The sequence below is a fragment of the Humulus lupulus genome, chromosome 7 (genome assembly GCF_963169125.1).
Source record: "Humulus lupulus chromosome 7, drHumLupu1.1, whole genome shotgun sequence".
NCBI lineage: Eukaryota > Viridiplantae > Streptophyta > Magnoliopsida > Rosales > Cannabaceae > Humulus > Humulus lupulus.
In genome coordinates, this window is record NC_084799.1 from 200,836,160 (window position 1) to 200,863,807 (window position 27,648).

The 27,648-nt window shown below is 34.0% G+C and overlaps 2 protein-coding genes across 3 annotated transcripts; both read right to left on the bottom strand.

The window, feature by feature from the left end:
- Window positions 1-20,460: 20,460 nt before the first annotated feature.
- On the bottom strand, window positions 20,461-27,405 carry LOC133789117 (uncharacterized). Of its 2 annotated transcripts, XM_062226836.1 has the most exons (6): window positions 27,342-27,405; window positions 22,335-22,427; window positions 21,997-22,244; window positions 21,702-21,917; window positions 21,537-21,584; window positions 20,461-21,452 (listed from the first exon to the last, which is right to left on the bottom strand). In XM_062226836.1, exons 2-6 carry the CDS (start codon window positions 22,423-22,425, stop codon window positions 21,294-21,296), a joined length of 762 nt encoding a protein of 253 aa, XP_062082820.1. In that variant the 5' UTR covers window positions 22,426-22,427; window positions 27,342-27,405; the 3' UTR covers window positions 20,461-21,293. The 2 variants fall into 2 exon arrangements, with proteins under 2 accessions (XP_062082820.1, XP_062082821.1); XM_062226837.1 differs by lacking the exon at window positions 27,342-27,405 and having other exon boundaries at window positions 21,363-21,415; window positions 22,335-22,677.
- LOC133792583 (uncharacterized) lies at window positions 22,799-26,309 on the bottom strand. Its single transcript, XM_062230491.1, has 4 exons — window positions 24,803-26,309; window positions 23,774-24,455; window positions 23,503-23,687; window positions 22,799-23,316 (listed from the first exon to the last, which is right to left on the bottom strand). Exons 1-4 carry the CDS (start codon window positions 26,307-26,309, stop codon window positions 22,799-22,801), a joined length of 2,892 nt encoding a protein of 963 aa, XP_062086475.1.
- Window positions 27,406-27,648: the final 243 nt, after the last annotated feature.

A 27,648-nucleotide genomic window follows, 5' to 3' on the forward strand; every position in this document is an offset into this window, starting at 1 on the left:
TCAGCAGGGTGCCTCATCACACCATCTTCCTTTGGCCTTTAAGAATAGTGACATCTCATATCCTCTGCAGTATATCTAAAATTGTACAACCATTTCAATCTCGGTGTTAACGGAAAGTACCGTATGACCTTATGAGCCACTTTCTTCCCGTTCCCACGATTATCTTGCCAGCAACACTCACCACAAACCGGGCAGAATTCCAAATTCGCATTCTCCTTCCAAAATAGTGCACAGTCATGCTTGCAAGCATCGATGGACTCATCTCCCAATCCAATACTCCCCAACTTTGCCTTCGCTTCATAGTTAGACTTAGGTAAAATTGTTTCGTCGGGCATAGCGTCGACTAACAATTCCAGCAAACAATCAAAGTAATGATTGCTGCACTTGTTAATAACTTTTAGATGCATCAGCTTCACCAAGAATTTCAACGCGGAATACTTTCTGCAACCCGGGTACAGTTCACCTGACATCTCCTTAAATAAATTGTCATAATTGTCGCGATGTTGAACATCATCTTGGGGAGGATCATTATAGTTTCCAGCGAGAGCGTCATCTTTAGCGTAAACATCCTCCGGGATATCCACTATCTCATCTCATTCCTGATCTCGTACCACATCTGGTGGCGGTGGCAACGCCTCTCCATGGTAATGCCACACTTTGTAGGACTGTATGGTGCCATTGTTGAATAAATGCATCGAAATTTCATTTATAGGCTGGAACTTAACAATCCCACATTTCTTGCACGGACAACGAACCAAACCCCAATCGTTCACCTGATTTTTAGCGATCTCGAAGAACTCCTTAACACTATTTTTATACTCCAGAGACCAACGATTCGTTGCACTCATCCAGCTTCTGTCGCTCGCCATCTTCAAGCGAAATAATTCAGAAAATATTAATAATTTTCTTAAAATGAGGAAAATGATAGTCAAAATATTTCATGACTGGTTGTCTCCCTAATTATCACTAAGTGATAATAATATCCTTTCTCTAGCAAAAATAATTATTTATATTTAACAAAGAAAATGTAGTTAATTATTAATTATTACAATTTCTTAAATCATTTAATTATTTATTACTTTTATTTTAAAATTAATTTAATTATTCATTAATTTCATTTTGTAATTTTTTATTAAATTCTTCAATTTGTATTTGATTATTTACTTAATTAATAACAATTTTATTATATTTATATTTTACTTAATTATATTTTATTAAATCACTTATATTTTTAACTTTTTTCAATTACAAAACATCTAATATTAATGTTAAAATTAATTGTTAATTATTATGATTGGTAGTTTTATTTTATTTAAATTATATTTAAAAATTAATTTTTAGATGTATTTTTTAATTATACTTAAAATTTTATTTTATTAATTATTAAACTTTTATTAATTTTACTAACCCTAACAGGATTTGGGCAGCATAACGCTATATATCAAATATCCCAACAATTTTAAAACCTACAAAATAAACACTGTTGACCCTCGTTTTGTCAAACTGACACGGAGTCAAATGCTTGATGTGATAGAAATTATTGAAATAAATCTAATGGAAAGAAAAATAAACGACACAACAAATTATAGTGGTTCGTCCCCACGAATTGGTAATGACCTACGTCCACTTAGAACTAGGGTTCTAAGTGATCAAAGAACTAGAGTTTAAGCTGTTATTGATCTTGATTATCAAAGGAGTGATCAAAGAACTAGGGTTCTTCGAGTTTCACAAGCCTTAGAGAGATGAGTAATACAACCGAAAGATAATAGCTTTAATTCTCTTCTAAACCATAAACCAAAATCAGCCAAAAGTCCCTTCCTTGAGCTATTTCTCTCTATTTATAGGCTCAAGGAGGGTCACATGAATTAGTTGCAGATATTTTTTCCTAACTAATCGGATAATCTCGGATATGATTACAATTGTATAAGATTATCTCAAAATATACGGAGTACACGACCAAGCTGGTCGTATATAAAACCCAAATGTTGTGTCAGGGGAATCTCCCTAGTCGATGGTCGAACAGAACCTCTGCCAGGTGTCAGCCACGTGTTAAAAATGTTTGCCACGTCATCCACACCTGCTTTTTAAATAACAAACACATATATAACTAGAATATTCCTAGATCATACAAAACATATATATACATTAACAAATACATCAATTTACATATATGAAATATTTAACCACGAAAAAACATATACCAAAATTGATTTTTTTATTAATACAAAAAAAATTATTAAATACATATTTACAAACATATCACATTTAATATAAAACAATTGAAAAATATAAACATACATTATTATTCGGATTTTTTTTAAGTTCATACTTTAACTAAAATACATATATATCACAAAATACAATATAATAAATATTAACAAGGAAAAATACACAAATATATATAAAACATTAAAATAAAAAAAATACATATTCAAATCTGTTTTTTAATAAATACAAAAAACATATATTATAAAAATAACTTTAAAATAGTTGTTATTAAGATAAACAAATACATATAAAGCATTAAAATAAAAATTAATGTTAACGGCTATATTTTTTATAATTAGTGTTAATTTTCCTAAGACTAGCAAAATTTGGGTAGCATAACAGCTATATTTTAAACTCTCCCAAAATTTTATAAAACCAGCAAACTACACAAAAAAAATATACATAATATTCCTAGAGCAATATACAGAATATTCCCAGAACACGCACAACATAAACAAAGATTAATAACATATATCAAATATGTTTATATCAGTAACATCAAAATAATTTATTTAGTAAATATTTATAAACAAATAATCTTTAATATAAAAAAGAAAACTATAATACAAATATACAATATAATATAATAATCTAATCTATTTTTTAAATATACATATATAGCATTAAAATTAAAAAAAAATACATACTCAAATCAGTATTTTTTTCATTTTTTAATAAATACTTAAAACATATATTATAAAAATAACATAAAATTAGCAAATAAAAAATATATTATATAGTGGGTCGGCAGTGGCTCGGGGTCGGCAGCGGCTCAGGGGTTGCGGCGGCTCTGGGTCGGCAGCGGCTCGGGGTTGGCAGCGACTCTGGGAGACTCCAAAGAAACAAAAAAAAAATCAAAAAATATTCAATACATAACAAAAACTAAAAAAAATACAAAGTCAAACTCAACTTACCTTAGGCAGAGGCTCGAGGTCAGGGGTGGGTCAGCCTTGGACAGTCAGGGTGGCCGATGGAGCTCGGGGTGGGTGGCGATGGAGGCTTGGGGGTGGTGGTGGGGAAGAAGAAAAAAGATTGTGTTGGTGGTGGCGTTGAAGGGAGGGTCGAGGTGGAGGGTTGGGGTGGTGGTGGGGAAGAAGAGAAAAGATTGTGTTGGTGGTGGCGTTGTAGGGAGGGTCGAGGTGGAGGGTTGGGGTGGTGGTGGAGGGTCAGGGTGGTGATGGTGCCGTTGAAGGGAGTATGAAGATGAGAAAATCGAAAGATTGCAAAAATAAGGAAGAAGGGCTTGGTGGCAGGGGTATATCGTTATGACTTTTGCCGACGCGTTTTGTTGCGCCGGCAATAGTCAATCAGAAAACCCTAATCCAAAACGGTACCATTTAAATAAGTATACATTTTACAGACGCAGTTTAGACTTTTGTCGGCGCAACAAAACGCGCCAGCAAAAGTTTGGACACCTATCTTCTTTAAAACGTGCATCGAGTTTAATATAACACGTTTGACTTTTGTCGGCGCGTTAGATGAAATGCGCCAGCAAAAGTGTTTGCTATCTTTGCCGGCGCAATTCGGGGTTGCGCCGGCAAAAGACCTAGTTTTTGCCAACGCGTTTCACTAATTGCGCCGGTAATAGTTTATTTTACCGACGCAATTCTGAATTACGCCGGCAAAGGCCTTCTTTCTTGTAGCGAGCCTTTTAAATGGCAGCTCGCGCTATTGCTATGCTATGTAAATTGTCATGTTTATCTGAACATTACCTAACGAATCCTCTTCTTGTTAAGAGTGTATAAATTAAATGTTACGCTTAGATCTCATTGTTCATCGAATCCTCTTCTTGTTTGGGCTCCCAAGGGACTTTTCGTAGCTATTGCTATGTGGGTAAGAATCACTTATTGATCAATATATATTAAACAATTTTTTATTATTTTTAATTCCAAAGCATTTATCCTAGGAAGAGACCGCTTATATTTTTCCTGATAAAACAGCAATATATTTAACTTGGTAGATTTAAAAATAAATGACGTACATAGACACATGGCATATGACGTCACTTTAACTAAATGTATATGGTAAACTTACTATGTTCGACTTATTAGAGAAGAAATTAATATCATGTTCTCCACTTAATGTATTTCTAGATGTAATCAATGTATTATGTATTTAGTTTTCATATAGTCTTATTTAATTACTTTATTAATCCTAGTTTTATTAGTCTTTTTTAATTGTTATTTTATAAATTAATATATATATTACATATTCGATATAAGGTAGGTTGGGACGACTAAATTTAGTCTTTATTTACACATTATTGATATAATAAATAACTTGCATGTGTACGTGTTCATATATAGTCAAGGGGCCGGAAGGGTCATTTTCTAATTAGGGACAATATGTATATGTGTATTACCACATTATATTAATGACACATTAATGAGACAAAAATTAAAATATTATATTATGAATGAAGTTGTAGTAGCTAGTTCCAAGATTATTTTGGTTATAAATACGTATCAAACATAGCAGAGATAATATATGCCTTGCATTGAGTGAATCAATCAAGTTAATTAGTTGAGAGAGCATATATATATATATATATATATCAAAATGAGTGGGTGTAGTACTAACGATTACGTAGCATTCAGGCGTTGCAGCGATGGCAAATATTTGAGCGCCAATATGATCGGTGGGCTAGCATATCTGCAGTTCACTATGACTGAACTCTCAGACAAGAATGTGAAACATGAGATAATTCACGTTAACAATGACTTTGTCCGAATAAAATCCATAGCCAATGGACTTTTATGGAAGCGCAGCAGCGGATCCAACTGGGTCCTGGCCTCCGGTGACCCCAATAGTCACCCCGACTCTGACCCCAACATGTTGTTCCTTCCCATTCAACTCGACGAGAACGGCGTGTCATACCGCAGTAAAGGGAACCAGATGTTCTGCAAGAGTCGCTCCCCGGATGGCAAGAGGGAGTGTCTTATTGCCTCTGCTGCCGACATGTCTGATATTGCCAAGTTCGAGCTGGTCGATATCCCAGCTGCTGCTACTTAATTAAAACTACAAGTACTGATGTTGTGTGTGTCCTATAATAAGGGGTCTACCTATTATGTCCATCCATCGATCTCATCTATATAGCTAGATTAGATTGCATTCAGGCATAATATTATATTGACTCCAGGAGAGGGGTATCTTCTGTAATAAATAACTAAGCTCATTATTAGACTAGTATACTACTTACGTACGTACTAGCTAGTCAGGGCTTAGTTCTTCCTTGTGTTGTCTACCTGAATTATTAATATCATTACAAGCATTCATGTTGTTTAAAGTTTCTTTAAAGTTTGTATTATCCATGGATCTCCAACTTCTTATTTTGCTATATATTATGATTAATTACAAAATAACTCAACCCAGCCTAATCGAGTTTGTTGAGGATATGAAAATAGAGGAATCAACTGATCAGAAGACAAATCTAGCTAATAGATTATTTAAAGTAATACATGGGGCACATGCAGCTATCTATAAATATGTATACTTACGTAACATTATTAGATTAGTGATGATCATATATTATATTATGCAAAAGTTGTACTAGCTAGTTTGATTGATTAGCTAGGTTTCAAGAAGGGTATATATATACTAATCAGCGGTGACGGGTTAAAATATTAGGCTCGAGGCGTCTCTACCGATATTAAAACGGACCGTTTCACACAAATGAGACCCGAAAAATTTCCCACATCTATTTTCGGTCAACATTTCAAATTATTAACGGTGATGCCCCATCACTAATAATAAATCTTGTTGTGATTTAATTTGATCAATAATTTGCAAGTGTACACAGTCAACAAGTAATATAATTATAAGTTGAGTATCGTCTCCATAGGGATTGAATTAGCAAATAATCGTGCGCAAATCAATTACCAAACAATCTAATATTGATGAAAAATTAATTGAAAATGATTCGAAATAAACTAAGAAAACAATCTAAAAGCAAGAGAAATTCAATTTGGTGAAATGGGCTTGAACTATTAAATTCCTCTGTGCTCCCAAGTAACCTGTCACGTTTGCTGCAGCAAAATTTCAGTAAAATTCCAAAAGTTAACAAAAATCCCAAATTAGCTCATAGAACTTTCCTAAATCCTATGGTATTAAATTTTTTTCACCTAATTCACATATTCCTATGCAAATCAAGTTTAAGAATTCAATTTCAAGCTTCAATTCACAATTTCTACACAAGGCAAATAACGCATTCCTATGCTATTCACAAAACATCATATAACAAGATTATATACTTGTGTCATTCAAGTTCATCCATTATATTCAAACTTTTCCAGTACAAATTACCTCAAATCTTGCCATTGATGGCCAAAAAACAATAATAATTCTTCATTAACAACACTTGAATGAACCTTCGACTTATAAGTCGATTCTTTTGCCTTTCATTGATAAGTCAATTCTTTTAACCTTCGACTAATAAGTCGATTCCTTAGACCTTCGACTGATAAGTCGAGTCTTTTAACCTTCGACTTATAAGTTGAATCTTTTGCCTTTACTTATAAGTCGATTATTTTGTCCTTCGTCTCATAAGTCGAGTCTCTTAACCTTCGACTGATAAGTCGAGTATTTTATAAACAGATACGTCCTTGACTATTAAGCCAAGCTTTTCGTCATATAACACAGATAAATCTTCAGCTTATAAGCCGAGTCCTTGAATCAGATACAATAGACAGAGCCTCGACTTATAAGTCGTGCTTTACAATCAGATATACATATAAGCAGTTAATACTTAACACAGGTAAGCATAATGCAATTAACACGTTTAATAACACATTCTTAGCATAAACCATGTTCTATAACCTTGCCAAGCCCTACACACAGACCGAGTGCAGTTGTCTTACTTCAGGTCCTGAGTAAAAGTGTTTGATGACCTTCGAGTACGGTCCTTTCCTCCCGAGCCTAATGGTTCACCTTAGTCACAACCATAGCAATGAATGACTATCAGGAAATGAACTAATAAAGGAGTTCAAACAAAGTCCTATAGCCTCCGAGACCTTCCATTCTACTAACCCGGGTAGTAGAACCATCCCCGAGCCCTTAGTTTTGGGTTCCTAGCTCCCCAAACCCAATTTTTCTCATTTCCTCTATTTGAGTCGTGGTGCCCTTGAAAAAAGACTCGCGGTGCAACAAGTCAGAGAGCCCTAAGCCCAAGACCACATGGCATGCACGGCGGCACCAAGGCGGTTCGAGGCACCTACTTGTCCGTCTGAGTTCATAAGAGTCTCAGCGCCCCAAGAAAAGAGCCGCAACGCAACATGGCGAACTCAGAAAACCAGCAATTTTAAAAATCTTCATTCCTCCAAAAACCATCCCAAAATATGGTTTTCACCTGTTTTGACCATAATAATGGTCCCAACAGCTCATAAATTCTATAAACAATCTTAAACTGAGTTCAATAAAACTTAAAAAAAAATACTATAAAACCAAAACTACAACTCAAATAACTGAGTTACCTCTGATTGAGTTCAACCAAGCTAAGTTTCCTTATGCTTATACGCTTTCAATCCACCAAAACTTGCCTCAAACCTCAAGGATCAAGTGTTTTCTAAGAAATTTTGAATTACTTAAAGTGAGAGAGAGAGAGAATGCCCTGTTTCATTGGTGTTTGCTCTATTTTTCCTCTGCTTCCTGAGTTGACAAACTCAGCTGCAAAATAGTCTAAGGGTCCAAATGACCAAAATGCCCGTATGGCAAAACTCCTCCCTTAAAGCACACTAAGGGCAAAACTGTCATTTTGCACTGTCGTCTCTCATTAAACATAAAATTTCAGTTAATTCCGCAAAGCCTGGAATATTACCAATAATCCCAAAATATGACTCATACTCTATTGAGTCCCGGTATCTCTCCGAATTACCGAAATACCATTTGGCTCACCCCCAGTCTGGTGTAAATTTCCCGTTGTGACTAAACCACTAACTTGCTCAAAAGGACCGACTTCTGCCGAATATCTCAAATATATCAACATAATAACATGGTCTCAATCACATAATATCATACAATTACAATTAGACCATAAACGGGTCAAAATTACAAATATTCCCCTTCAAATAAAAGCGGGCATGTTTCGCACATTTAATACACTAAAACATGCATAATCGGCTATATAAAAATATAACTCATGCAGCTCACGTAATCACATCAATATAAAATTAATTCACACAATATTTACATATTATTCCAGTATTTCCCTCCCAGACCCCTAATCAAGGTACTAAGCCTTATTAGGAATATCGGGATGTTACACCTTTCCTTGCCATAAACTCATCAAATCTTCTATACCATTGTCTTGGAGATTGCTTTAAGCCATATAAATATCATTGCAAAAGATAAACTTTTTTCCCAATACCTTTATGTTCAAAACCTTCTGGTTGCCTCATTAAGATCATGGATGGTACATTAGATATCTCCCTTTGACCGGGTCCTTGCTTCTTCCAACAGACCTTAATAAATAAAATATAAATATATTTAAATAACAATAATATAGCTATTAGTTCGGGATATCTGAGAGATTCCCGCGGCAGTTGAGAATGATTCGGGTTGAAGCTTTTACTGAGGCTTTACTTAAATATACGGTAACTTCTGAGATTCTGATCCGTGGACCGACCAAATCAATCCCCAAAGTGACTGGTCGGCCAAGACAACTCACCGGTCGGCATAAGCAAAAGCACTCCTCTAGCACACCTCTGGTCTAACAAGACACATCTCTGGTCTAGCATGACACATCTCTGGTCTAGCATGACACATTTCTGGTCTAGCAAAACACTTGACTGGTCTATCAAAACAAATGATTGGTCGGCCAAAACATTTTACTGGTAGCCCAGAACATCTTACTGGCCAGTCAAAAATCTTTACCGGTCGGACAAAAATTCTACCTGGTCGGTCAAATCATTTCCAAACTAGATAGACAATTCTCATGACCAGTAATGTCACAACTACGAAGAGCCAACACATTTATTGACTATTAATGTGCCATTTACTGACCATGCATTGCCACTTGTCACTTCTGATTGCCGTGTCATCGAATTGAAATTTTGGGGATAACAAGGGGTAAAACGGTAATTTACACATGTCTCATTAATAGATCATCTATAGAGGATTGAATGACGACTATGGTTATTACAATGGATAATGTGTTTACATTTGGTGTAAAGCGTTCTATGAATTAAAGAGTGCAATTCTTATTCTATAGTGGAGTCACGAGGAATTAATAAGATAGTGAGTTTATTTGTTATAATTAAAAGAAGACTAATTAAATTTGGATCAATTACGTAATTAAATAAGACTAAATAGCAATTAAATACAGAATACATATAATTTATCTAGACATACATTCAGTTGAAAGCATGATATTAATTTTTTTTTCATCATTCGAACGTGGTACGTTTACTATGTATATTTATTTTAAATGACCTCATACGCCAACTGTCTATGTAATACGTCATTTCCTTTTAGATCTAAAAAGTTTAATATGTTGTTTTTTAAAAAACAAATATAACATGTTGTTTAATTCGAAATATTAAATAACAAATATAATAACTACTAAAAGTCCATGTTTCTCTCGGCAGCCCCATCCAACTAGAATAATCACAGGAATATATTATAGTTAAATTTTACCAGCTAGTGAATATGGTTTCCTTACAAGTGTTTATACAGTGTGAATGACAATGGATTTCGTTACGCAACAGTCAGATAAACACGACCATCTACATAGCGTACGAACACTGCGAGCCACATCTTGAAAGATTGGAGCAACAGAGCAAGTCAAAAGTCTTGAAAGACAGTCTAAAGATTACAGGTCGCAATGTGTAAGTGTAGGGAACATATTGATGAACCATAGTATATTGAGTGTGAGAAAGACTTTGCTTGTCCCAATAGTTCACGAATGCAGCCATGACACACACAACATTAGTACTTGTAGTTTTAATTAAGTAGCAGCAGCTGGGATATCGACCAGCTCGAACTTGGCAATATCAGACATGTCGGCAGCAGAGGCAATAAGACACTTGTAGAGTCCAAGAACTTTACTTAGCTAGTTAGATAGTAGTATTATAGTATTTATAGCATTATCTTTGTAACTGTGGATTTTTGGTTCAGACCGGGAATTATTTGGACACTCATAGTAGTACTTGTAGATTTTCTAAGTTTAACCAATAGTTTAAGAATATTAATGTTAACCTAAGGTTTCATTATATGACTGATATTAAGGATAATATTTATTATACTATAAGGTTTAGATAAGGACCAATAGGATTTTAAGCACATGTTATGTATGGATGATTAAGGATTAAGTATTTTGAGGATTAAATTTAATAAGGGTAAAAGTTTGAATGCTATAAGGTCAGTCAGCAGCTTTGAATACGTTGAGGGCTTAGTCAAGGCTGTTTACTCCATTCAAACTTAGCTAAAAATGTGTAATTTCGTGTTTAATTAATCAGCGTGTGCCGATATATCGCAGCACGTAGATACGGAAAACACGAGACGATGCACGACAGCCTTGGGCATACTGGCCCAGGCGATATATCGCCTACAGGGGGCGATATATCGCCTACAGGGGGCGATATATCGCCTCCTTCAGCATATTTTGAAACATTTTGAATTTGTTTTCCATTCATCCATTCAACCTCTTGATAAGTCCAGTACCTTTTTGAACGAGTCTTCAGCCTCTGCTGAACGATTATTCAAATTATTTTCACCTAAAAAGCTATTATTTTTATTCAAGTAAAATTAAGATCCTTTCATTCCTAAACTCTATAAATAGGACCTATTACCCAGCCATTATTCACCTTTTACTCTAAGTTCAGAGGCTGCAAGTGCTAGGAGAGTGTGAGAGTTAAACACTTGGGTGGGGAAATCATAAGCTTGATCACCATAAGCTTATCAAACACTTGGGGAAGTAAGGTTTTATAGTATTTCGATTTGAGGTGTAGATTGGCCTTACAATTCTTCAAGGTAACCCAAAACTCTAGTTCATTTCTGTACTTGTTCTTTTATGTTCTCATAGTCTTCTACTCAGCCTCTAACCTTAATCTTTATTTTGGTTAGGAAATCTAAGTTCTTGAGCAGAAAGGTTTTGGTAAGTATTTTTCTCAAGGTTTAGTCCTTCCATTCCTTTCATTTCTTTTTCTTCAAATCTACTCACCCTGTTATATATGGTTTTAGGAGTGTTCCAAAAGTCCCAACTTTGTCCTCATATCCCGGTAACTTTGGTAAGGAAAATAGGATAGAATCTATATGTTATATGCTTATGTTATCTTATGTTTTATGCTATGAAATATGTTATGAAATATGTATGATAGGCTTGGGCATATGACCCATTTGACTAACAAGCCCCAAATAGATTATGGGCATATGACCTACTTAGCTAGTAGGACCCCACTAATCTAATGGGCATATGACTTGATTAGTCTATGGGACCCCAAGTAATAATGGCCCTTATAGTATGTGTATGATAAAGTGTTATGTTAAGTTTTTATGTTTCTTATGAAATTATGTATATGAACTATGTGTTAGATTTTTCCTTGCTGGGCATTAGGCTCATTCCTTTTTGTTTATATGTGCAGGAAAATAGCTATAGTGGCGGTAAGATTCATGGATGCTTGGGAGAATGTGTATCAGTGGTGAATGGAGTCAAGGAGTCTAGAGTTCGATTTTCGAGGATGTAGTCTTGTTTTACCTTTTTTATGGTTTTACATGTATTTTTCCACACTTTCTATGTAACTCCTTTTCACTTTAAATTATGTTTTGTTTTAAAGACAATGGGATCCCATATCCTACTTGATATTTTATGAAAGTAACTCTTATTTCTACAAGTTTCCAATAAAGTTATGGTATTTTCGCAAATGTAAGTTTTATTAAGGATTTGTATGTGTAGTTTCGTTAATGGTCCAAAAGTCTAGAGTAGGTGGGTCATTACAACACTCCTTCTTGCCATCCGGAGAGCGACTCTTGCAGAACATCTAGTTTCCTTTACTGCGGTATGACATGCCGTTCTCGTCGAGTTGAATGGGAAGGAACAACATGTTGGGGTCAGAGTCGGGGTGACTATTGGGGTCACCAGAGGCAAAGACCCAGTTGGATCCGCTGCTGTGCTTCCATAAAAGTCCATTGGCTATGGATTTTATTCGGACAAAGTCATTGTTAACGTGAATTATCTCATGTTTCACGTTCTTGTCTGAGAGTATAGTCGTAGTGAACTGTAGATATGCTAGCCCACCGATCATGTTGGCGCTCAGATATTTCCCATCGCTGCACCGCCTGAACGCTATGTAATCGTTAGTACTGCACCCACTCATCTTGAGTTATCAACTTATTAACTTGATTGATTCACTCACACTACAAAAAACAAGGTCTATACCGAGAACAAATGTCATCTGTATAAGCCTAAATGTTCTCGGTAGACCTTATACCAAGAACATGTCGTCGGCAGTAAGTCCTCGGTACAGCCGCGTCAGTAGAAGTAAACGTCTACCGACGAAAATCAACATGTTCTCGGTATAGGTTGTACCGAGGACAATTTCATCAGTATAGAGTGAAAAATGTCCTCGGCACAACCAACCCAAATTTGTCATCTTAATGGAATATACCGAGGACAATGTCCTCGGTATAGACTAAACCATAATTTTTTTTTATATTTGATATATTTATTCCCTTATTTATTTATTTATTTAATTTGAATTAAATATAAAACAATAGAATAAAATTAAAACACTTATATTAAACATATAAATAAAAACATAAGAGTATGTTTGCTGAATCAAAATAAAGAGTTGTTTTAAACATGATAATGTCCATTGTAATAAAATTCATACATAAGTCCTACTGAGTCGGTGCTCCAACATCGGGATCATCGGGTGGTGGTGGGGCACATTGAGATCCCGGGGTGATACAATGAGTCCAAACATGCTCCTCTAACTGTCGAAGACGCTCTCTCATCTCAGACATCTCTTCATCTCTAGTTTGTGAAGGACGAAAATCAAATGGAGTTCGGTCCCTTATGTTAAGGATACGTCCATATCCTTTCTGGTGGCCCCGTCGTTTTCCGAAGACAGTTTGTACCGAAGATATGTCTTCATCTTCAGGCGCACTCGAAACTGGTGTGGAACTCTCAGTATCAGTTGTCTGTGTCTGCTGTGTGTCGCGATATGCACGCAAGCCCTCCTATGATACAATGTATAATGTAATTATGTTTTGTAAACAAACAATTAAAATTTTGAAAAATGTTAAAAAAAACTTAACGTACCCAAGTATTTTTGGCTCTCTCTGTCACCCACCCTGTGCCTGATTTATGGTGAGTATCCATCCAGCTATCCGGGATGGGCTCAAGTTGCCCAGTCTCTAAATTGTGCTGTCACGTACATATATTTTTATAAAATTAATAATTAAACGTAAATAAGAAAAACAAACTAAAAAATAATTAATTAACTAACTTTTTTATAGCGCAGCGCTGGGATTGACTGAGAACCTCCATAGCTAAGCTCTTTCAGTTTCTTCCTATTTTCCTTGTTGACCACAGAACGTTTCTGAAAAAAGTTATCGTTAGTAATATATTTAATTAAGATAGTTAAGTTTAGTAAGAAATTATTACCGTAATTTCTGGGCATCGGAAAAATTCAATGGCTTTTTGCCACTGCGTATCCGTGCAACCACCATAACGATTTTGTGGCCCATTAATCGTTAAATGCTCTTTAATATTGTACTTCCAGTCAGAATACTTTTTTGCACACGAAGTATCAATGCCTCTCAAGATCCCAGGCATATGCCCTTCTCCATATCTAGTACGCCCAATACCAAACAAATCATCCTAATTTACAAACATTTATTAGTAAATATGATATATAACATAAAATGAGAGTTAACATAAAAATACATAAACTACTTACTTCCAAATGTGCAAGTATTCTTTGTTTCGAGGCATTCGGTACTTTTGACCATTGAGGACAGTCCGGATCTGTGTAATGTCGAACAAGTAATCCGAGCTCTCTTGAGAAATTTGAGCTGTAATCTCCGATCTCTTTATATGTTCTCCCCCGCACATCCCACTCATGTGGGAGAGGACGCCCCAACTATTCCCTTTTTTCCCGCGTGTTCAATCCTTTATGGCGTCCACGTTTGTTTCGAGGCTATTGTATGCAAATTCAATATTTTAAAATTAATATGGATTAATTGTTAAAATTTAAGGAGTATATCAATGTGTAAAGTATTACCTCATTCACAATCAGCTGGGATATCTGACGGTCCACGTGGAGGATCACATCCTCCACCTGCACCCCCGTGAGATCGAGCAATAACATCAGCCATATCTGTGAAATTAATCGATATTAAAATTACATTTATCGGTTAAAAATGACTATATAAAATTAATTATTGATAAAAATAATTACTTCAACATATTATAAAATTACCACTTAATTATCACTATAATAATCTTCACTATCATCATCGGTTTCTATGTGTTCATCTTCCTCTTCATCATCTTCATATTCAACTTCCTCCTCCTCCACTTCCTCTTCCTCCTCCTCCTCTTCCTCTTCCATTTCCTCCTCCCTCTCCTCCTCAATTGCAACATTATCTATCTCAAAAAATTGTAATGGAGCCCCCGTACTTTCAAAGCTGATTTGTGGCAACGGTCGAAGATCAAAATCTTTTCCTGGCGAATGAGGTCCCAGAATTAATAAGCTCAACATGAAATTAGTTTCTCGCATGCACAACCATGGTGGCAAGTTATATGTCGTCAACACAACTGGCCACATACTATAAGAAAGACTCATATTACCAAAGGGATTGAATCCATCTGTAGCCAATCCAAGCCGCACATTCTTGGGTTCCATTGCAAATGTTGGATTATTTCGGTCAAAATCCTTCCAAGCTTTCCCATGAGCAGGATGACGCAATACACCATCTTATTTTATATGTTGCTCGTGATGCCATCTCATATGTTGAGAACTGTGCCTCGATGCATATTTTCGCATTAACCTAGGGGTTAAAGGAAAATAACGCATCACTTTATGAGGCACTTTCTTTCCCTTGGTGTTCTTGTCCACCCATCGATCCTCCCCACAAACAGGACATTTTCTTTTTCCAGCATGTTCCTTCCAAAACAGTGCGCAATCATGCTTGCAGACATGGATTGACTCGTAGCCCAATCCAAGTTTCCGCAACAACCTTTTCGCTGCATAATGCGATTTTGGAAGCTTATTTGGGGCTGGAAATGCATCATGTAACAACTCCAGCATTCCATCAAATATTTTGTTGGGAATTTTTCCCAACACTTTGAAATGCATTAACTTCACTAGGAAATTCAATGATGTGTAATTTTGACACCCGGGGAATAATGAAGCCTCGATCTCAGCAAACAAATCGTTATAATGTTGCCCACCCCTGTAGTCCGTTGTAGGTATCTCTTGATCGCACTCATTCTCTTCGTATTCGTCATTGTCATTTTGCATAACATCATTGAGAACATCCATCATTTCATCTTCATCATTTTGATCTATCACTTTCCTCATTGGTATATTTCCGTAGAAAACCATTTACAAAGAGATGATTTTCTAATACATAAATCGTCTCAAATTCAACGTTGACACACCTCCTACACGGACATTTCACCAATCCCCTTGAGTCAACGCACTGCCGAGCTCTTTGGAGAAAATCCATCACACCAGCCTCATACTCATTGGATAATCAATCTGTCAAATTAATCCAACTCTTGTCGATCGACATTGTATGAATGTAGCACTGCACGAAACACTAATCATCAAACTTACAATCAAGTTGTGTGTGTGTCCTAATTAAGAGAGAGGAAAATTTAAGAGTATTCAATGACTCACCCTCTCTGAACGGGTCTAAGGCTTCTTGTGATGAACACTAAAAAAATAAAAAATTATCACTAGGTGATAATAACACACTATCATATCTTTGGTAATAATCTCTTATTACCAAAGAAATAAACAAATAAAATTAAATATTGTTTTTATAATGTCTTATGCTCTTTGAAGTTAATTATGTTGTTTTATGATATCTAACTATAATATATTTGAGTGTAAATATTATTAAAATTATTTAAATTTTTTGACATATTTTTTACTAACTTCAAATATTAATTTTAATTTTAATAATGATTAAAATTATGTTTAAAATTGGTTTTCTAATAATATATTTGTTAATTTTATTTAATCAAAACTAACAAATATTATTTTTTTACATATTAATTTAGTATTTATTAAATTACATATTTTACTTATGCTTTATTGAATAGTTTTATTAATTTAAACAAAATTTCTAAGATTTGTCTAAAATTTATTTAATTACCATAGGATTTAATTATTACTTAAATTATTTAATTAATGTTTATTTTTATTAAAATTTAGTTGCATAATGTTAATGTTAATTTTTTTTAATCTTAATTTTAAAATATATTACTTTACTTATCAATTCACTATTTATTAAATTAGAAATTTTGTTGAGTACTTCTACTAATATTCACAAGATCTCTAAATTTTACAATTCTATAAAAAATTCGGCAGCATAACGACTATATTTTCATCTACCCCAAAATTTAAAATCCTGCAAATAACACATAAAAAATATCCAGACTCAAATCATGCAGAGAGCAATACAAATACATTTTAAACGACTATATAATTTATAATTATTAGTCTAAATTTTATTAATTATTCAATTTTCTAAGCAAAATATCAAAAATCTACTAAAAATTAACAATAACAAATCATTAATATTTATAAAATCTGATTTTTTACTACTAACATAACCAAAAAAATTAAAAAAGACAACAACAACATACTAACATTAGCACCAAAATTTTCAAATTAACACTCAAATATTTAATATGTTTACTAATATGTTTAATACAAATAAATTTCACCAAAACAACATAGAATCTATTTTAATAAAAAAAATACTAATTAATCATATAACAATTTTCTAATTCCTAATCTCATTTTTACTAATTAATATTTTTAAAACCTAAAAATAAATACATTCTATCTAATATAATAATTTCATATTTTTATTAAAATTAATATTATTTTATTTATATAAAAAACATAAATTATTCAAAAATTGAAAAAAGAAATTAAAAAAAAAACAGAAAAATTAAAAACAACTTACCAATACCTTCAATTCCTTGCAAGCTTTCTCTCTGTAGTTCAACAAAAACCGCACCCAACCTTCAAACAAAAATTACAAAAAATCATTACCATTTCATAAATATATATATATATATAAAATGAATAAATAAACCTTACCTTTAACAAATAGAGAGAAACTCCTTCACCTTTGGAGATTTTTGGGCTTAAAACTGAAATTTTTGGGAAGAAAATCGAGGTTTTCGGCGGAGAGAGGCGGACGGCGTGGAGAAACCAAAGGGAAACCAGAGAGAAAGGAGAAGGGGGTTCGCGGCTGTTGGGCATATTTATAAACCCTATACCGAGAACATGTTCTCGGTATAGGAACTAACCCTATTTCAGAACCGCGAAATTGTCCTGCGCATTTAAAATGTCTATACCGAGAACATGTTGTCGGTATAACGTTCTCGGTATAGAACTTTTTTTTGTAGTGTCAATGCAAGGCATATATTATCTCTGCTATGTTAGTTACGTATTTATAACCAAAATAATCTTGGAACCCATCTAATTAACTAAACCAGCTATACTACAACTTCTTTCATAATATAATATTTTAATTTTTCTCTCATTAATGTCACATTAATATAATTTGGTAGTACACATATACATATTGTGCCTAATTAAAAAATGACCCTTCCCGCCCCTTCTTTAACTAATTCCAAATTTATCATAGCAACTATATATATATATATATATATATATCAACACGTACACAAGCAAGTTATTTATTATATCAATAATATGTGTAAATGAAGACTAAATTTAGTCGTCCCTCCCTACCTTATATCGAATATGTAATATATATATATTAATTTATAAAATAACAATTAAAAAAGACTAATAAATTACTTAAATAAGACTATAAAAATTAAATACGTAATACAGTCCAAACATTTTAGGTCAAGATCTCTAAGTGTGGGGAACATATTGATGACTCAATATATTTAGTGTGAGAACGACCATGACATGTGGCCTTATGAGAAAGGCATGACCTATTGGCTCACTCTGTTTGTCATAGTGATTTGAAATCGTGAATTTATAATGAAATCTAAATGAATTTTCAGTCTAGGTGTACATATTGAAATGCCAGAACTATTAATTTAGATGTTTTTTCAGTATATAACCAGACACTCACTACAAATAAAGGTAACATTTAGTGACAACTTTTTAGTTACAACATATATTTTGTGTGACTAAATGCCACTTTTAGTAACAACAAAAAATTACTTGTGACTAAAAAGTCATACTTAATCACAAGTTGTCACTAATATAGTTTTAGTCACGACCTATTATTTTTAGTGATAAAATTTGTTGTGACTAAAAATACATTTAGTGACAACAAATTGTGATCTTTGTGACTAATACTTTTAGCCACGGACTTTTTAGTGATGACATAGGTATAATGATTTTTCCTTAGTCACAAATTTTTTGTTTTTAGTCACAAAATTTGTTGTGACTAAAACTAAGATTTTTCGTAGTGACTTAAAGGAATATGTGTGGAAAAAATTACCTAAAGTTTTTTATTTATACGTGGGATACTCCCAATCTTTTATTTTTAGCAGGGAAAGTACCCAAACATTGTAAAACTATAATTTTGTTAGCGGCAGACATGTGCCCCGTTTTTATTGGTCCAAATCATAATTATTTTTTTAAATTTATTAAAAATACATTTTAATTCATAAATTTTTTAAATATTAAATTAAAAATAGAAGATCAGATTTTTTACAAATGAGTACTAATTAAAGGCTTTTCTTTTACAAAGCTAATATAAAAATAAATTAAAGAGATGGTTAGAGAATTCATGTAAAAGAGGAGCATGTCTTGATCAAGAATGAGAGAGGAGAGAGAGATTGAGTAATGGAGTTTCGGCTTTAGGGACAGTGAGAACTCAATGCCGGCATGGGGTTTTGGGCAAGGGAAAGATTTCGACGCCAAACATGGGGTTTAGGGGTTCAGAGACAGAGAGATATGCAAAAGCTCTTATGATTTAAATAAAAACATAAGAGTACGATTGCTCAATCCAAATGAAGAGTTGTCCTAAAGATGAAAATATAATAGTCTATAAAACAAAACTCATACATAAGACCTCCTACTAACTCGGTCCTCCAACATCGGGATTATCAGGTAGTGGTGGGATACACATTGAGATCTCGTGGTGATAGAATGAGTCCAGATGTGCTCATCTAATTGTCAAAGACGCTTTCTCATCTTAACAATCTCTTCATCTCTAGTTTACAGTGGATGATCAGTAGCAAATGGAGCTTGGTCTCTTATATTAAGTATGATGTTATTGACATTCAATCAAAATTGTTGATAAAAAACGGTTTAACTCATGCGTATAGTTTCTTTTTCAGCTATAAATGGAATGTGAATAAAATTTGTTGGTGTTCTTGAGATTTATTTTTTTATTTTTATGAATTTAAATGTTCTTTTCATTAATTTTTTATTTAAAATTAATTTAAAAAAAAATAAGTATGGTTTGGACCAATAAAAACTTGACACGGATGTACCCAATTATCTCATCAATAGACCTAGCGGGGAAGCCCTAACTGAATTAGGGTTTACTATGTTTGATTACTTTTGGCAATATAAAAAATTCGGAGTATACCTCGTACAAATCCAAAACTTTAGGTACTAAGCATATTAGTAAAAATTGTTGTAACGATCGAACATCGACCATAACAAGTATTCTAACTATCTGTTTTTTGGCTGTTGCTTCTCCCAGCAGGTTGTCCATCAGGTTCAAGATTGGTTAGGCTGTACATGGCCTCTAATCTTCTCGAACTGGTGCAGGTGGATAGAAGACATGAGGAAGTGGATTCGAGCCTCTATAGTGGTGGTTGTGTTCTCAACTACTATCTATTATTTGTGGCATAATAGAAACACTTGTTTTGTCCATAATTACTCTCTTAGTGTTATAGCTGTAGTTCACTTGATTAAAAAAGACATTAAGTGTAGGCTTAGTTTTTTTTCTCTTCACACTACAGGGAAAAGGGGTTTTAGCGACGACTTACGTCGTCGCAAATTCCCAAAATATAGTCGCTAATTCCTTTAGCGACTACCATGTCATCGCTATTTGTCGTTGCTAAATGCTGGTCGCTAATTGGTTTTAATTAGCGACGAAATGAAAAATGTCGTCGCTATTTCCCTTTAGCAACGACATGTGGTCGCTAAAAGATCCACTTTTTCGTCGCTGTTAGTTAGGAATGTCCTCTGATTTTTGAAATTATTTAGGTATTTAGCGACGACATGTTACTTTTTTGCGACAACATATTGTGGCTAAAAGTCTTTTTTTTTCTTTTTTTTTATGCCTAAAGCACTATTATATATACTTAAAAAAATGCCATTATTCAATATATATACTAACACATTTTTTTGCTAAAAGATTTGAAATAGAAGAGAAATTTAATCATGCACAAAATTATATTTTTACTATAAATATTTTTATAACAAAGTAACTATCATAGTAAAATTAAAATACATAAATATAAATATTTTTAACTAGGTGTTGTAGGATCGGCACCATGACCTTGCTGAGAAGATCCAGATCCCGAGACTCCACCAATCCTAGCCAAGTGCTCCTTTATGGCTCGGAGTCGCTCCCTCACCTCTTGCATGTCTTGTGCGGTAGGAGGTGGTTGGGCTGGTTGAGGTACCTCAGCCGCTTCACAATTCGCCCTCGTGCGAATCCTGCGACCAAGACCCGGCTGATAGCCTCGATGACGTCCAAAGATCGTCTCAACAAGAATAATGTCATCATCTTCTCTCGGGATAGTACTCGAGGCAGAGGCGCTCGTAGATGATTGTGACTGCAGAGTGTCACGTATCTCTATCATCTTTTCCTGTATCACACAATTTTCAAGAATATTAGAATTTACAACACAATAAAGTAAGAAAATCATAAAATATAAATTTACTTACATAGTTATCTTTCGCTGCCTTGCTCACCCAACCTTCCCCGTCTATGTACTTAGTCGCCATCCAAATCTCTGGAACCCCAACAAGACACCCAGTTTGTAAATCACGCTACAATACAAGAAGTTTGAAAAAAATTAAGAAAAAAAACATTATAAAAAAACATAAATAAAAATTATGTAAAAAAGAAAGTACCTTCTTGTAACGAAGGGCTGGCGTAGACTGTGAACCCTGCACGCTTCTCTGTTTTTGTTTTGCACGGTTCGCAGAGTTAGTCTCAAAACGCCTCTGCAAAGAACTTGTGTTAACCATATGTTAAATTAACAAAAATAAATTAAAAAATAATATTTTTGTGAATACCTTCACTTCAGGGCGATCAAAATACTGGAGCGCCTTTTGCCATTTCTCCACCACCAAACCATCAAGAGGATGTGCTCGACCATTCTTTTTTAAATGAGTGGACAAGTCATTCTTCCACTCCGAGTAACGATCAGCGCACGACCGTTGAATGCCCAAAAGAATGCCGAGGAGGTTCTCTGAGGCATATCGACTTCGACCAATGTCGAATAAATCATCCTGAATCAAAAAAATAAAATAAATTAGCTAGATTTAATATTAAAGTGAACCCAATAAAAAAATTATAGAAATAAATTACCTCTAGACGAGGAAGTATGCGATCTCTAACTTCGCTGGGTACTTTATCCCATCGGTCGTAGTCAGGATCGGCATATTGTCGAATGAGAATGCCGATCTCTCTAGAGAAATGTTGGGAATAATCACCAATTTCTTTGTAAGTCTTCCCTCGAACATCCCACTCCAGTGGTAGTGGTCTACCTAATGCAACTCTAGCTTCTCGAGTTGAAAACCCCTTGTTGATGCCGCGCCTTTTCGTTTTAGTCGTCACTATTATTTCTCAAATACATATAATTATTATATACACATAAATAAATTAATTCAATATATTCATCCAAAAAAAATAATTGCATGTGTTACCTCTCTCACAATCAGCCTGTATCTGCGTTGGATCTGGAGGAGGATTTGCCCCACCATCACCTCCGTGATGTTGCATAACCGCAGAAGACATATCTAAAAAAATTGATGATATATATGCATTGATAAATTTGTACAATCAAATTTAAATATTATAAAATTTCAATACATTTGAACAATCTTTCAATGTAAAAATAATATAAGCTTCACTATAATATTCACTATCACCGAAAATAATATAGATTGCTGACATTTAAGATTCATGTGAGGTATTCTAGACACTTTATTTATCACCGAAAATTAAGAATATATATTTCTAACAGTTAAACTCAACATACCAACTAATAATGATATAATGATATATATGTGTGCATATAATAAAATGTTGACAAATAAAGATAAACATAAATAATATGGTTATCCATAAATAATAAGTGCAAACAATCTTTGAATGCAAAAATTACAACTTAATCATCACTATAATATTCATTATCACTATCATTCTCATTTTCCTCTACATTATCTTCTTCTAAGTCCATCTCTTCCTCTTCCTCTTTCTCTTCCTCTTCATCGACCATCTCCTCTTCCTCTTCATCGACCATTTCCTCTTCCTCTTCCTCTTCACCTTCCTCTTGATCAACAGGAGTATCTACATTGACAACATATGGCGATTGATCTCTACGGCAAAAATTGATTTCTGGCAACGGACCAAGATCGACAAACAATTGGAAATCAGATGTTATTGTGTCATGCATAACATCTATTTCAATGGGATCCAACTGTTCATAAGCTGCTGGGGTGTCCCACACATTTCTATGATGAACTTCTTCAACAATTTTCCAATCCCGGTCATTTTTCAAATCATCAAGATAGAAAATTTGTTTTGCCTGAGTTGCCAAGATAAACTTGTCATTTTTGTACCACTCGAACTTAGTAAATATACTGGTTATATTATTTTCATGCTTCATCCTACTCTTGGTAGGATCTGTATCAAACCATTTACACTTAAATAATACAACAGAACAACCAGCAAGGTATGACATCACTATAACCTCTTCTAATTGCCCGTAGAAATTTTTGTTGTCTACTCCGGGTACTAAGACACCACTGTTTTGAGTTTTCAAATTTTTATCTCTATCATAACACAAAAATCAAACTCCATTGACAATACACCCAGTGTATGAAGAAACAAGATTAGAGGAGCCGTTTGCTAAGGAGAATAACTCTTCAGAAGCTTCTGCAGATCCTGCTTGTCGAAGATTGTAAAGCTTATTGTAAAACCACATGGGGAACTCCTTTTTCTGTAATTGATCTAGGTTTTCAGCACCACTAGATAAAAGGATCTGCTTGTGCTCTCTACACATATAAAATATGAAAGACTTAAAAAATTTGAAAGATAAATGGAAGAGTAGATATATTGTTAGTGTGATCAAAGTACTTACTGAATATATGGGAGAATCTCAATGCAATTGTTGAGAATGTACCACTCAGCAGTTTTTTTAAGTTCATCGTCCAAAGTTGTTAGTGTCTTCTTACCGATCGGACAACCTTGAGATTGAAACACAGACAACTTCTTTAGTGATGGAATTGCATCAACATTTCTATCTGGACGATTAAACCTTGTTTCCACCCCTTTGAAGTACATAGAACAGAATGTCAATGCTTCATCGACGACATAACCCTCAGCTATGGACCCCTCAGGACGAGCTTTATTACGCACATAATGTTTCAATTTTTTCATGTATCTCTCAAAGGGATACATCCACCTCATGTGTACTGGACCTCCATCTATTGCTTCTTGAGGCAAATGTATCATTAGGTGAACCATAACATCAAAAAACGCTGGCGGAAAAATGATTTCTAGTCCGCAAAGAATTTCAACAATTGATGTTTTCACTTTCTCCAAATCAGAAACAATCAGAGTTCTAGCACAAATAATCTTGAAGAAAGTGCACAAGTCAATAATGGTCTTGGCAATAGGTTTTTCTAGGAATGAATGAACACCAATTGGCAAAAGACGTTGCAATATGACATGACAATCGTGGGATTTCAACCCAGTAATCTTATTGTCATTTTCAATCACATTCTTCCTTAAATTAGATGCAAACCCATCTGGAAATTTGACTGATTTCAAAAACCGACAAAACTTATGCGATTTTCAGGAATAAATGTGTATTTCGCTGCCGGCTTTTCCATTCGACCATTTACCATTCTCAGATGCAATTCTGGCCTTATCTTCATCTTCTCCAAATATACTCTAGCGCTAATTGTATCTTTGGTCTTATTTTCCAACCCGACTATTGTGCCAACTAAGCTGTCGCATACATTTTTCTCAACATGCATGACGTCTAGGTTATGTCGCAACTTCATATTGGCCCAATATGGGAGCTCAAAGAAAATGCTTTTTTTACGCCAACCAACTTGCTCTTTTGTGCGTTTCCTTTTTTGTCCACCGTAGCTAACATGCTTACCAGGAAGAGATTCAGGCATAAAATTCATTTGTGTGAAAATAGCTTCAGTGCTAAATTCCTCTGGAGGTGGTCTTTTCTCAACTGAACCATATAACTTCTTCTTTTTTCTAATTTGGTGTCCCATTGGTAAAAAATTTCTGTGACCGTAAAATGCAACCTTATTTTGCAAACGAACTGATGGTGTTGATACATTGCAAGTAGGACAAGCAGTGTAACCTTGACCACTCCATCCAGAAAAACTACTCCTCGCTGGAAAATCATTTATAGTCCACAATAAAGCTGCTCGAAGCTTAAAAAAACTACCATCAACAATATCCCGAGTCTGAACACCGCTCACCCATAATTCCTTCAACTCATCAACCAATGGCCTTAAGAAAACATCAAAATCTTTTCCAGGTGAATGTGGACCAGGAATTAATAAAGTCAACATAAAGTTAGTCTCTTTCATGCATAACCACGGTGGCAAGTTGTAAGTCATTAACACAACCGGCCACATGCTATAAGACAAACTCATATTTCCAAAAGGATTGAATCCATCAGCAGCCAATCCAAGGCGCACATTCCTAGGTTCCATTGCAAACGCTAGATTGCTACGGTCAAAATCCTTCCATGCTTTCCCATCTGCAGGATGACGCATGATACCATCTTCTTTAACACGCCCTTCATGATGCCATCTCATATGTTGAGAAATGTGCCTTGACGCATATTTTCGCATCAACTGAGGGGTCAATGGAAAATAACGCATAACTTTTTGGGGCACTTTCTTCCCCTTGGTATTTTTATCCACCCAACGATCCTCCCCACAAATTGGACACTTGTGTTTTCCAGCATTTTCCTTCCAAAACAATGCACAATCATGCTTACAAACATGGATTGACTCGTAACCCAAACCCAATTTCCTCATCAACCTCTTCGCCGCATAATGTGACTTTGGTATCTTATTTGGAGATGGGAATGCATCTTCTAACAACTCCAAGATTCCATCAAAAATTTTGTTAGGAATTTTCCCCAACACTTTGAAATGCATCAACTTAGCTACGAAATTCAAAGATGTGTATTTTTCACACCCTGGGAATAACGGAGACTCCATCTCGGCAAATAAGTCATTATAGTATTGGCTAGTACCTCTGCATTCTGATGCTGGTGGTATCTCATCATCAACCTCATTCTCATCATCTTCACAATTGTTAGGTTGTGCTATATCATTAAGAACATCCATCATCTCGTCCTCGTGACATTGGTGGACTACTCTATTGGTCGGTATTATTTCCTCCTCTCCATGCCAGTACCAATTTGTATAACTTCGTAGAAAACCATTCTCAAAAAGATGACTTTCTAGCACACCAATCGTTTGCAATTCGATATTAATACACTTGTTACAAGGACACTTCACTAGTCCCCTTGTATCCACAAATTGCTGAGCTCTCTCAACAAATGCAAACGCTCCAGCAACATACTCATCAGAAAATTTATTTGAATTATTAATCCAAGTCTTGTCGATCGACATTTTATAGGACACTGCACAGTGTAAGAAATTATTATTTGAATTATTAATTATTACACTGCACAGTGTAAGAAATTATTATTTGAATTATTATTTTTTCAATGAATTATCATGTTTTACAAATAAATCATCAATAACTTATTAGATTAAAGTTTATTAATTAATAAATTAAGTGAGTAATTAATAATCAATTTAATTTCAATTTTATATATAATTTAGTAATTATTTTTATTTGATTTAATTATTTGTTTTATTATACTTATTTTATTAATTATTACTTTTATTGGTTATTAAATTTAGTAAAAAATTTATAAGTTTATGCATATTGACCATTTATAAAATATTTATGAAAGAGAAAACCACAAAATGAATAACATAAATCTTATGGTTATTATTTATTGTATAATTTTATTGATTCACTCATTACTACTTTTTTCTTTCTATTTTTTTTAATGAACGCAAATTGCTTGCTCAGAGTTGATGTATGGTACATATATACATAAATTTCCCTAAAAAAACACACACATGTACCATACATCTTAATTAGAAATATATCATATTTTTTCTTGGGTAAACCTGACTCCATATTTCTTGAGGAAAAATAGTTGCATCAAGAAAATTGATAGACTATTACAAAAGGATGGGAAGTAATTAAAGAAAAATAACATCACAAAGAGCAACAAATATACATATTATTATGAGAAACTCAAAACTTGTAAAAATAGTAAGACTTCTTTTTCTTGATAAAAAACAAATATACTATTTTAAATAGGACTAAATATGTGTAAATATCAATCTAGTTATAGGTAGCTATAGCTTAAACATATTGTATTAATTACATGGAATTGGATTAACCTCCACTTGACTCTATATTGGGTTCTCTTAGAACAATATATATTTTTCTACATACATTAAAGTTTTACAAAAATTCAGTTGAAACATGTATTCTCTTCAACTTATAGCACATAATGAAAAAAAAAAACCAAAATAAACAATCCTAAATATAGAGAATAAACACATTTGAAGAGTAAATACCTCAATAAATCAATCAAAATCCAAAGTCTTTCATTATAGAAAATCCTGCAAAACCAAGCTCCTGCTCAAATTACAATCAACAATTAATCGTGAAAATTAAAAATGTCGTGGTTAGTCAACAGAGTACAAATTAATAAAAAGAAGAGTAATGCAATAGTGATTTATTATGTGGTTTGGATATAAAGACACATCAAATACAACAATATCAACAAGTGCATATGAGCCATACCACAACTAGAGGCAAAACAAACTTTCACATTCTGTAAATTTCTGTCTGCAACACTAAAACTTATGTCCATGTTCGAAG

Bases quoted from the DNA above. Each gene is read 5' to 3' on its own strand.
- LOC133792583 (XM_062230491.1), bottom strand. From the start codon at position 26,309: ATGTCGATCGACAAGACTTGGATTAATAATTCAAATAAATTTTCTGAT. The intron at 23,688-23,773 runs GTAAGTACTTTG...TTATATGTGTAG, and splicing joins GAGATTCTCCCATATATTCA to AGAGCACAAGCAGATCCTTT. The intron at 23,317-23,502 runs GTATTGTCAATG...GGTTTGATACAG, and splicing joins TGTTTCTTCATACACTGGGT to ATCCTACCAAGAGTAGGATG.
- LOC133789117 (XM_062226836.1), bottom strand. From the start codon at position 22,425: ATGTCTTCTGCGGTTATGCAACATCACGGAGGTGATGGTGGGGCAAAT. The intron at 22,245-22,334 runs GTAACACATGCA...GAGAAATAATAG, and splicing joins ACAGGCTGATTGTGAGAGAG to TGACGACTAAAACGAAAAGG. The intron at 21,453-21,536 runs GTACTTTCTTTT...CTTGTATTGTAG, and splicing joins CAGCCCTTCGTTACAAGAAG to CGTGATTTACAAACTGGGTG.